Source organism: Thermobia domestica, chromosome 18 (assembly GCF_964235325.1).
Source record: "Thermobia domestica chromosome 18, izTheDome1.hap1.1, whole genome shotgun sequence".
NCBI classification, from domain to species: domain Eukaryota; kingdom Metazoa; phylum Arthropoda; class Insecta; order Zygentoma; family Lepismatidae; genus Thermobia; species Thermobia domestica.
Window position 1 is genome coordinate 154519980 of NC_137471.1, and position 13491 is coordinate 154533470.

General features: G+C 34.9%; 1 protein-coding gene across 1 annotated transcript in view; it reads right to left on the reverse strand.

Moving 5' to 3' along the window:
• LOC145675834 (uncharacterized) overlaps positions 1 to 5114 on the reverse strand; it is a 37044-nt gene extending 31930 nt beyond the window's left edge. The window contains exon 1 of the mRNA XM_081746575.1: positions 4361 to 5114. Within this exon, the coding sequence (XP_081602701.1) occupies positions 4361 to 4722 (362 nt within the window). The 5' untranslated portion in view covers positions 4723 to 5114. The remainder of the gene's footprint in view (positions 1 to 4360) is intronic.
• Between the last annotated feature and the right edge of the window lie 8377 nt (positions 5115 to 13491).

Below are 13491 nucleotides of genomic sequence, written 5' to 3' on the forward strand. Positions count from 1 at the left end.
TCAAAATTTAGACCAGTTGATTGCTCGTGATGATAACAATGTTCGTCGACCTCCACGTACAACGTATTCTCAGCGCGCACAACCACGTATTAGGCGTGCAGTAGGAAATAAGTTGAGAATAAAAGGAAAGTGCTTTGTTAAGCGTAAATCAAAACAAACTAAACTCGGTCAAAGACGAACTACATGCAAATTAAAGTCGAGCTGTAGGCGAGGTTATTCCGAGTCAAACATGCGGAAGAAGTATACATCGACTCCGAAGAGTACTAAAAAGCTTAAGCGAAAATACGAACGAACATTTTATAGTAAACTACATGGCAAAATATAGTAACAGTAAGCGCAAACATAAAAAGAAATTTATGACAGATATCGCAATGCAGCGTAAATCCAATTGTCGTAAAGGAAGGCGTGTCATTACGTGGAGAATTAGTAAATGCGCTGTAAAAAAGAATAAAATTCCGCAAATTAAGCAAACTAGCTGGAGAAGTACATGCAAACGTGCTAATTTACAGCTTACAAGCGTAACCGGCACAGATGGAAAATTAAAATCTTAGCCCAAAAAAAGCGTGAACTTCACCCGAACCCGGACTAAACCCCGCAAGAGATGAGAAATCAGAAATACCGAATTTGACGTTTTAAACTTTTAGAGAATGAGAAAAGGACTATAGTTTATTTATTTGATTATTCCCACGAATATCGAAGGTTGCTTTTCAGAATCAAAGTGTGTGCCCACCGCCACTTACCCACCAGTCCAAGAAATCATCAATATCGCTCTACAATCAGGTACAATCACTCAGATGTCATGTTTTATGGTTTCCTTACAGCTTTTGGAGATGAAAGATGAACGTGGAAAGGAAAAGGACAGCATTGTAAATTTTAGACAGGTAATTGATTGAAAACGCGATTTCGGACTTCGAAATTGTAATAATACCGCACCACTTTTGAAAACTATGACTATCCCATTTTGGATTAGAACTTTCAGTATCGAATTCTTGTCAGAATGTTTAAGTATTGTATTTTTTTTTTTTCTTTTCAGGTGTTTCCAGTTTTGGGAACCATACTTCATAATAAAATTTTATTATCAAATCTTGTTTTGAGTTTTTAATCATTCTCCTTTATGTTTATATTAACATTTAGCTGTCTCCATACAATCAAGCATTTAGAGACATGTTAGGCAATTAGAGATAATTACGAACATAATTAGAGAACTAGTAGAAATAACTACAATTAATCATAAAATTAAAATTTTGGGTAATTAAAAAAATGTGCTCTTCAGATAGTTAATTTTTTCATCTGATGTTGTGATTGTATAATGGAAAATATGCCAAATTTGTAATGTAAGATTAAGCCGCTGTCAAAATACTGTAAATTACACACAATTTAGTTAAACATTAAAAGTAATTGACAATTACCTTGAATTTGATAAAGTTGTTCGTTGATTTGTTCGTCGTTCGATATATATATGCCGTCTACTATGAAAAGTCAATGTGCATTCAATGTGATCATTGATACCTGAAGTTAATTTACTTCAGAGAAAGCGATATTACAAGTTAAGAAAAGTTGAATGTTAAAACATAATTCATCCCCTAGGGTCATCAGTACTTTCGTTATAAAATTAAAGAGATGAAACCAGTGCGACGCTTGGTTGGGCCCCAGCTAATGTGTAGATTCGGCAATTGACTACAATTTCAAAGTTTTTCTAACTTTTAATGTTTGGCATAATTAGAGAAAAGTATAATAGTAATAAAATTGATGTTGGGATTTAGGATTTTGATATATAATACTTAGGTTTGATTTGGATTTATAGAAAATAATTAGAGTTTTGATTTGGATTTAGAGAAAGTAAATTAAATGTTATCCTTATTTATTTTTGAAAATAACTCTTGGTTTCTTGTGCCGGGAATCATAAACCGATCTCGAGAAAAACAAAAAGGGAAGCCCGTTTACGATTACACGGTACCCTTTACTACGATAAACACCGGATACTATGATGTATCGATAGTACGGAGTGCCTATGTCAGTTAGGCAGTATATAATAAAATTAAGGTTTATGTTTTGAGAACTTATTAAGATTGCTACGTACGAGTAGGCCCTGAACAACAATAATGTTTAATGAACAAGTTAATATTCCTGTTACCTTATATTTCACTATTGTGACAAATGCTCTCGGATGTGATTTTATTCTCGATAAAGATAAGTGCAATTGCTAGTAAGCCACACATAAGTATTAGCTAGCGCTCTTTAAAAGGTTACATTTGTAAACCTACCAATTTTGCGGGTATGAGCGGGCCTCAAGTAATACTAATGATTAAAAGATTGATGAATTGAAATGTGGGGCTGTAGCATTAAATTTCCTCCCAGGGTATATTTCTTGTCATCCTTTAATAATATTTATTTTCTTAAAATGCGTCCTCAAGGCCTGAATGTTGGCAGCCCAATTGGGGTTGGGAAATTAACCCAGATGTGTCATGACTACAATGCCGAAGGCACGCAACCAGGGTGGTATGTAAGGTCTTAGGGTAGAAGCGATTCATTCGAATCGTCAGGGACCGTGCAAGCTTCAACTGTAATAGATTGTCAGCGCCGTTGGTTTTAGGAACCAATTCATTAATCTGTATTTTTTATGAATGACTTACAACCTGTGTTGTCAACCGATGTCGCACAGAATGGCGCTCCGTAAGGCTTAACCGCCGTTTAACTCATTTATTTGTATTAAAATGTTCAAACGGTTATTAGTTACGTTGTATAATATAACGAAACTGACTTAATATTGACGGAAATTCTTTTAAAATTTGGCGGTTTTTACAGTGACTGCTTTCTATATAACTACAACAACAAACCCTCCTTGTAATTAGAACTGATGCTGATCCCAACATTAACGCCAAAATAAAGTTACATGTTCTATCGTAGAGGGTAGTTGAACTTTCTGTATACAGTTCATGGTTTTACCTACAGAGGACTGTGACACTCCTTTCATATTTTGTGCGAAGTAATGCCCGATGTGCAAAGTTACCCAGCGTTACGGTAGCTAGTAACCACTGTAAGCGAAATGAACATCTTTTCTATGATATAGATGAATATCTTTAGTGTGATCTTTCTTTGTAATGTAAATATTTTAAGATTTATTTGAATTTTGAAATATATAAAAACAGATACAATTTATATTTTCTCTAAAAATACACTTTCTGTTTTATTGTTACGTATATATTTTGTATTATTATTATTATTATATGTTGTATTATTATATATATATTTTAAATAAATGTATTATTAATTGTAGCGTTTCTCTTGTAATTATGATTATTATTAATTGTAATAGTAACTGTATCTGTTGACGAAGCCATGAACGCTAAGTTCTTACGGCGGAAAATGAAATAAATAAATAAATAACTATCAAAATTCAATGTGGCAAATCATAACACGGAACTATAAAAATGTTTGGGAATGAAGGGATCCATATAATTAAGAAGTTACTTCCCTAATGTATTGTGTTACTTTGGAACACAAAAATAGAAGCAAAGAAAGCATTTAAGAATGTTACCTATAAAATACTTAGGAACGTACTAGAACACATTCAACACGTCAGACATGTAAGCCATCCTAAATACAGAATTTTGCGCTATCTTCGTTTACACACATTCTGCGTAATGCCCTAATCTGCATAGCAATCTTATTTTTACCGTCCATTTAGCACATGCTGGTGGCGTTGTTTTTACAATATTTCATATATCATGTACGCTCACTAAGCTCCTAAAGTGATCCCATATTGAGAAATGGAGGTCCATACCCTAGAAATGATTCCTGGGAATGTATAAGGTCGACTTCCGTGAAAAAATGAGTGCAGCTATGAAATGGACTGATGTATGGACCTCTACAATTAATGAACATTCATTGTTGGTTAATATATTCTTCATCTTGTATTTTGCTTACGTTTTTCGAAGCCCGCCGGAAAAATGAGGCTATGTTCGAATATAGTACATTACAGGTTTAAAATTGTAAAATTTTAGGATAATTACCATTCTCACAATTTGTTATTTTACATAACACTCTATATAAATAAAACATATGTGCCACAATTAGTGAGAAATGTGTAACCAATAATAAAGAAATAATTATTTAACAAGATATGAACTACATAAGAATTGTATGGGTGGTATCAATCTTATTATTATTTTTATTTAGTATACAGCTATTCTATGTGTGCCATGCCATTTCGAAATTGTAGGTTACTAACTTACGTTCATGATATCTCCCATACCTAAATATATCTCGTGCAGTATTGCTTTTAACCAACAAAGTTTCCGAACCCATGTAACCGTATCATCAATCTGAGCCAATTAATATATGAAAAATTGAACATTACCTTTCTAGTCGAACTGAATTTAAACTTTTTGTTGTTAATTGTTCGGAGTCATTAGAGTACGATGCGCAAGTCTCCTGAACCACTATTTTTTTTAGCGTTTTTATATTATTTTCAAATGCAGGATCTTCTACTGCTAATTCTGATTTCACCTTATCAACATCCAGTTTCACATCCAAAGAACACATAGCTGTATTCTTGTCCATTTTTTCCTCTCCTTCCGTTGTAGATAATATTAACTCTTTGTTGTCAGTCATTAGTTCGTATGTCCACCCTTTCCCTTCGAGTGGATCTTCATGAGGTATATCATAAGCAATTTCTTCTTTGCACATCAATTCCAACTTAACAGACGCCTCACCAGCCATTGTGAATTGAAATATAATAAGAATTTAACACTGTTCTTATACTCCCCTTATATTTTACGTTGCCAGTGTTAATGAAATGATTTACATGAACGTTCAAAAAAGCAACTTTATATTTCCATTCATCTTCTTCTGTAGTTGCTTAATTCCTCAGCCACGATTGCTCTCTCGGCAATTGATTGTTTGTTTGTGGTAAGCATCGCAAAAGTTGTGCATAGTATCATTATCACTGTATTGAACAAGAATATCGGCAATATGGAAAGGTAATTAATCGTGTAAAATGTAAAGATTTGAATAGCTGAAAAATCATTAAAAGTAACAAGATGTGTACAAAGTCATAAAACAGATAGAAAGTAGTACGAATGATAAAGCAAAAAGAAGTCTCTCTCTCTCAATGTCTTGATGCTCCAGGAAATCGTCCGCTGAGCAACACAGACGCTTAAATGGGTATCTATACTTGTAGAGATGAATAGTACAGGATCAATTTGGGAACAAAATAAGTAAACACAATCGAAACAATCACTTCATGTGGAACCCCGAAAAACTCAGGAATAGTGATTTTTTATGCGACGAGACTATAATATCACTTCTAAAGTAGTTAATGGGGAACATGCATCTAAGTTAGATGAAAATCTAATTATCAAAGAGATTACAAATGATCCACTCATCGACATAGATACCTCTTCTAGGTCAGTATGTTATCAATCAAATCAATGTAATACAGTTGAACTAAAGGTACTGCATCAGAATATACAATCCATTAGAAATAAAATAGATGAACTAGACATACTAATTAGAAACGACAGTGAGCTGATGAACCCAGATGTAATTTGTATTACCGAACACTGGTTGAGGGAAGGTGAAATAGAGTATACAGTCCTACCAAATTATATATGTGTTGGTGGATTTTGCTGGACCTTCAGTAGATGCGGTGGTGCTTTAATGTTTGTGAGAAAAATATTAAAGTATAAAGTAAAAACCAACAGCATGTATCTAAATGAGGAACAGACATTTGAGCATGCGGTAATAGAAATCGAAAAATCATTACATATGTTCACTATAATAGTCATGTATAGAACACCTGACAGCTCCTTTCCCCGTTTTATTGAAAAATTAGAACAACTGCTAACTCTAGTTAAGAAATAAAGTAAACCAATCGTATTATGTGGCGACCTAAACATTGATTTCCTGACACCATCAAACCACCTAACATTTTTATCAAACACTTTGCAATCCTTCGGCCTACAACACGCTATAAACACTCCAACCCGCATTACAGAAAACTCAGAATCTTGTATAGATCAAATTATAATAGATAATGAAACTAGTTGCAGTTCAAATAAACATAACACTTCAACCCCAAGATCGGAAAATTGATAGAAAAGAATGTAAGTGGGCAAGAAACTTTCATGAAACAAACGTTAAGTACTTTCAATATCTTCTTAGCAAGGAAGACTGGACGGACATATTACTAGAAAATGACGTAAACAATAAATACAGACAGTTCATTAATACCGTTAGGCACTATTTCGAAATAGCCTTTCCACTTAAGAAGATAAAGGTATATTCTCAAAAAACTAGATGCAACTGGATAACACGAGGCATAATTTATTCCTGCATGAAAAAGAAACAACTACACACAATTGTGAAAAGGACGAATAATAGGAAACTAAAAGAATATTTTAATAAATATAGAAGTATTCTTAAAGGAGTAATAAAAGAAGCAAAGAAAATGCATACGTCAAATAGGATATCTAAATCTGATAACAAGAACAAAACACTATGGCAAGTAGTAAACGAACAATCAACCGCATCAAAACCGCAAAAAATAGGAATTAAAAAAATAATACACCATGGCCAAGAAATAACCAATAAACACCATATTGCAAACCTACTTAATGATTTTTTTGCCAACGTTGCGAAAACATACGCAAATTCTGAGCCTGAAAAGACAAACAACATAAAATTATCTAGTAATTCTGTATCTATATACTTAATACCTACCACAGAGTTAGAAATAAGATCGATTATTAAAAAAATGAAGACGAAGAGATCTTCTGGGCCCGACGACATTCCTTATTATTTGCTTAAAATGTGTGCCGAATATTTTCTTATACCGTTGACTGATATATGAAATTCCTCCCTTGAAACGGGAACATTTCCAGAAGATCTTAAACTTGCAAAAATAAGACCTATACACAAAAAAGGATCAACTACTGACCCAAGAAATTATCGTCCTATCTCTATTCTATCTGTTTTCTCCAAAATTTTAGAAAAAGTTATGTATAACAGGTTGGTGCCCTTTTTGGAAAAGAATAATATCTTCACGAAGAGCCAATTCGGGTTTAGGAAGTGCAAATCAATTAACAATGCTGTAGCTGCTTTTCTAAGTGATATATATAAAGCGAGAGAGAGAAGAAATAAAATATAAGGAATTTTTCTGGATCTCACAAAAGCCTTTGACCTTGTTAATCACAAAATTTTATTGAATAAATTGCGTAGTTATGGCATTAGAGGTCATGCTAATTTATGGTTCCAATCCTATTTGACTAACCGCATGCAACCTAGAAATAGGTCCAACCAAGTCAGAGGTAAGACACATTAGGCACGGAGTTCCACAAGGATCAATATTAGGTCCTATACTTTTCCTTATATACATTAACGATCTTCCCGATTATATAGTTCCAAACAAAAGCGTACTTTTTGCGGATGATAAAAACATTTTAGTTGAAATTCCAAATAACATTTGCTCCGAGGAATTCATATTTAAGAACAGGACAGATAAAATTGCAGAATGGATAAAAGCAAACCAACTTAACTTAAATACAGCGAAAACAACTATAATGAGTTTCAATGAAGGAAAACTGAACTCTCTAAATATACATCAAATACGTATAGACGGGGAACTCATGCAGATATCTGACACTTGTAAATTTTTAGGGTTAAAATTAGACTCTAAGTTAACATGGGATGATCACGTGAATGATTTGTTGAGAAAACTAAGCGCTAAAATATATCTTATACGTAAAGTTAGTAAGATTCTAACTACAGAAACATTGAAAACAATTTATTTCGGATTGATCCAGTCAATTCTATCGTATGGAATCATTTTCTGGGGTAATACCTGTTATGCGAAGAAAGTATTTACAATGCAGAAGAAAATGTTACGAATAATGTCATCAGTTCCGTTTCATACACCAAGTAGACCACTGTTTCAGAAACTTAAAATATTACCATTGCCATGTATATACATTCTCGAAACAATATCATTCATACATAAGAATAAAAGAAACTTTCAACTCAATTCGGACCTACACCAATACAACACAAGAACAACCAATCATATTCATATACAAAATTTCCGTCCAACAAGAACTCAAAATTCGTTACACCACATAGGAATAAAACTTTATAATAAATTACCAGATCGTGTCAAACGAATGCCAAACTTGCAGTTTAAAAGGCACCTCAAGTTACTGTTACTTAAACATCTTTTATAAGGTTTAGATGAATATCTTCAGTGTGATATTTCTTTGTAATATAAATATTACGATTTATTTGAGTTTTGAAATATATAAAATAAGGTACAATTTATATTTTCTCTAAAAATGCACTTTTAGTTTTATTGTTGCGTATATATTTTGTATTATTATTATATATATTGTATTATTATATAATATCTTTTTAAGTAACTGTATTATTAATTGTACCGTTTCTCTTGTAATTATGATTATTATTAATTGTAACAGTAACTGTATCTCTTGACGAAGCCATGAACGCTAAGTTCTTACGGCGGAAAATGAAATAAATAAATAAATAAATAAATAAACACTAACTATGTCGAAGAAACTATATATTACAAACTGCTATGAATAACAAGAGCACTGCACTGTTGATCATTTTGACACCATTACAAGTTGTAGTTGTTCACTATGTAATATTGAAGCAGATGATAAAGAACAAGGTGTTTTTTTTTAGCTAGTAAGAAAGATACTGTTACGAGGTTAGTGAAATAAATAGAATGAGTGACTGTGATGAGTATCGGACGGTAACCAGGCGTTAGAGAGCACTGAAAGGTCAGGTGGTCAATAGAACCCGCATTTTCTCAACAATAACAAAAACGTGAGGGGCGCTGCTGCTGTTTATATTGCTGAAGGGGTGTCTGAGCAGTATGAAGACAAAAGCGAGAATATAAACAATGATGTTTGCTTGTCCAATTATAAGGGGCCTCCCATTTTTTCGTGGTGGGAGTCGGTTCTAGTTTCCAATAATAAATTCCTGGTCCTGATCGTTGTTGTTGTTGGTAGGTTCGCCATTCGGTTTGCCGTTTCTGGAGCAGCATCTCGGCGAAAGAAGATGCTGGGAGCCGGAGACCAATCGGTGTGCCATGTTGCGTTGCATATCTGCTCACGATATCGCTAACTTCGTTCCCGGGGATGTCGCAGTGTGAGGTCGTATGAATTAACGTAACCACTTTATTATTATGTAATATTCGAAGCTGTTGGCGAATATTGATGTGTAACCATGTATTGGCATATGTCCATGGGGTTTTACATATTCCTTGTAACGCACTAATGCTATCACTACAAATACCGACGATAGGTAGTTTTCGTTGTAGGGCGACTTTCAATGCCGTGCGAATTGCCCAACTTTCTGCTAAAAAATGGATGTATTTGGTGGAAGTCTGTGAGTCTCTGCGTAATTAAGCGCTGGTATATAAATTGCTGCTCCAACCACAGATCCATGTTCGGTATGCTGTTTAGAAACATCCGTGTAAATTAAAATGGTATAGGAGTGATGAGATTGAATGTGGTATTCCCAGAGATGGCGCACTATCTGAGGCTTATTGGAGCGAAGACGTTTGAAAGAGACCACCGGTTGCTCAAGTGTGGGAGAATGTTTAAGAGTATTATATTGTACAGTATAACATGGTGGTTTCGGTCCTCGATGCAATTGATTGAGCCAGTTATTAAACTAATGAATGCTCGATATGTCCAAGGTAGCTGTTTGTAATATGGAAGTCGGGTATGAAGGTTGCTATTGTATAGGAATTCTAATATCGGTATTAATAGGGAGGAGGTGCAGCATATGCGTTGCAGGAGGAATTTTTTAGCCACAAAATACGTTTTCACTGGGAAAGGAATTATTCCAGCTTCTTCTAAAAGTGCTGAGGAAAGTGCCGTCTTTGGTTGTCGGAATATAATTCGCTGTGTTGTTGCTTGAAGACGGATGTGATGTTCGCTGATCCATTTGGGTAGTGGAGAGAGTAATATTCCACCATATTGAAGTATTGCATCCACACATTGAGTACTGACTTGTTGCAGGGAGGATATATCTGTTCCCCACCCCTTGTGGCTGATGCAAGAAAGCAACTTAAAATAAGGTTGGGCTTTAAGTGCTATTGCTTTGAGATGATGCTTCCAATTTAGTTTAGAATCGAGATGAAAACCAAGATATTGTAAAATAGGTGTAACTGGTAAAGGAGTGTTATTTACCGTGAGATGGATTGGAAGTTGAAAACGTTTCCGGGTGAAGAGAGTGCAAGAAGATTTCGCCCAGTTTACTGACATGCCGGTTTCAGAGGTCCACGCAGTCTTGGGAAGTAACGTAACGCAAGTAACGCGTTACTTGTAACGCGTTACTTTTTAAGTAACGTTTCCTAGTAACGCGTTACATTTTTTCCAAAGTAACGGTAACGGTAACGCGTTACAAATTTTTAAGTAACGTACCTAGTTTGCGTTAGTTTTTCGCGTTACATTTCGGATGAGTATCTACAATATATGTATATTTTTTTCGGAAACAAATGTTTCTTACCTGTAAGAGAATTTCTCAGAATGGAACAATGGAGCATGAACGATGTCAGTGACCGACAATTCTTGCACTGTTCGCCTTTTCCCGTTTCGCCTTATGACCTCTAGCAATGAAATTAGCATGTAAAACCTGTTATCACTTTTCACCTTAATGCAAGGCGGAATGGGAAATCTCGATGTGCATTTTCACGTTTCGCCTTACGAACTTTACGTTGGTAGGCTTGCAAATACATCCATAGATACAATTTGATTTGTTTATTTACATAACAAAATATAGTGCCACTTGCTGCTTTTGGAAGATGGGGACAGCCTCAGGGAAATCACGTGTACTGATTGCAGGCACCTGGAAGTTTTTGTCTTAGATTTTGACAGCTCCAAATCAATACATTCAGAGAGTGAACTACGAGTGCAATGGTACTGGTAGTCTATTTTACTTTGAATGGTGTTGTTTTTATAAAGATAGATAACGAAAATATTTTATCGTTCGAACATTTGAAAGACTACATTTTCTTAAAAGCTGAAGATGATGGTGAACAGCAGTGGCGTATTTAGGGGTGGGGCTTCCGGGCTTAATCCCCCTCCCCGAAATCTTACTTACTATAGTAAACTATATATAAAATATCTTGCAGAATTTTCACATTTTCATGCAAAGCCCCACCGAATTAAAATCATAAGTACACCACTGCTGAACAGAATTTAAAAGTAAAGTGGTGCCCCGGCGGAAAATATTTATCAATCATTAGGGAGCCATAATGAACGACGACACATATGAATAAACGGTGTTCTGATGATGTAATGTTGATGGTAAGTAATATTAGGGTTCTTTTAGATCAGTTTGCATATCCTAAAGTCCCGTTGATTATAGAGTTTGGAACTAGCTTTAAAAAGCATAGTAGGTTATTGCACATATTGTGACTCCATACATGCACCTGCATGTACTCGAAAACAACGGAAGAAAAACCCATCTGTATTAAATAAGAGAGAGGGGGAGGGAGAACACATCCGGTAATATTGAAATTTGAGAAATAACAAGATGTGAAAAACAACACAAGCTGGACTAAATTCAATTGAATGGCTGAATTGTAGAGTGGGTGATGGTAGGGGTGTGAGAATACAGTTTGTATTGAAAATTGAGAACAACATGAGAGAGAGAGAGAGAGAAAGAACAGGTGATGTGGTAAGAGAGAGGGAGAGAGAGAAGCTTCATACTTTGTGTGAATGGTAATTGTAGTGTAATGATGCATGATGTGTTTTGGTCTAAGAGAGTTTCAATTATATTGTTATATTTCAAGCCATAGAAAGATGTAATGATGCAAGAAAAGAGAGCTCGTGTTCACAAGACCCAAGAGAATATATATATATATATATATATATATATATATATATATATATATATATATATATATATATATATATATATATATGTGTGTGTGTGTGTGTGTGTGTGTGTGTGTGTTGAAAAATCATGAGAAAAAGAAACAGACTACCCCTGCATCTTGTTTACGTGAATGAGAAGCCAGCTGTGAATGAATGCATGCTACATTTTTTTCTACTTTAGGAAGAGATAATTCTTTTTTCTGCTTTAAAAAGAGGGGGAGAGCATTTGTGTTCTGGTTTGGTAAGTTGACCATGAGGACCGATTTCTTCTTCTTGTACCATCTGTTGATTATCCGCCCACAGTGTTTTTAACTTGAAAAAAAAAAGTATGAGGAAAGAGAGGTGCGGGAACCTCCGTGTTTAAAAACGTGGGGGTATGGGGAACTTCCATGTAAATTGTAATGTTGCATTTAGTTATTATTAAATTAATCTTGAAAAAAAAGAGAATATGACTAAATTATATTGACGAAGGCCGGAATCGAACTAACGTATTGTAGCTGAACGGAGTGAATGCACTTTGTTATGAAGGTAAACCCATAACGATTTTTAAATGTTGTGAGTGGAATACAAATCATATGACAGCAAACGAAACATGGAACCTTTATATTAGAGTTACATAAATGAAAATGAATTTTATGTGTTTTATTGTATAAGAAGTTTATCTGATCCTTCCTATGAAAAGATAAACAAACCCGAATGGATAATGACTAATCATAGATTTGTGAAACAAGAGAGATAATTAGTTTCATTAACATATGTAAGAATAGATTGCGTGAAACTTGTACTCATTTAATAAATGAAATGAAATATTACAATTTTTGAGGCATGTTAGGTTAGGATTTAGATTTCTGGGCTTTTAACATTTAAGGCCATTTAACCCTGCACGTTTGAGGACTCCTCGGCGAGAACACAATCCGGGGAAAGGGAAGGACAAAAGGATTGGGGGAAGCGGTCTGGGACCTATAAGTTAGGTACCACCCCAGGCATTTGCATGGTGTGAATGAGAAAAAACCCTCTATTAGGACAACTGGCATGAGAAAGATTTTACACCTTTTCGACTGAGTGTTGTGCCCATCGGGAATCGAACCTGTGAATTATACGCGAGTACACACGATGATGATGAGATGCATGATATGGTGGTATTATGAAAATGGGAGGAAACGGGAGAACCATAAGAAAAACCAACGCATATGGATCATGTCCAGCACGAAGTTTAATTGGCGGGAGCTGGGATCGAACCAGGGACCGCTCGCACCGACGTCAAGAGCGTTAGCGATTGCACTTTTTTCGACCGAGTGCCCCACCGGGAATCGAAGCATGGACCGCTCGCACCGAAGGCAAGAGCGTTAGCGATTATGCTACGTGGACTCAATTATGTATAGGCAACGAAAATCATGGAGTGAATGTTGTTTGTTATCGGGAATCGAAGTATGGATCTCATGCTTGATAGCTAAGTGTTGTATCAATGATGTAAGATATAGAGATATTTTTTGTACAAGTTCTAAAATGAAAACTTACTTGAAAAAAAATCCAAGCTTGTGAACAGCTGGTATAGACAGGCGATGTTTACAACGAACGTATCCTG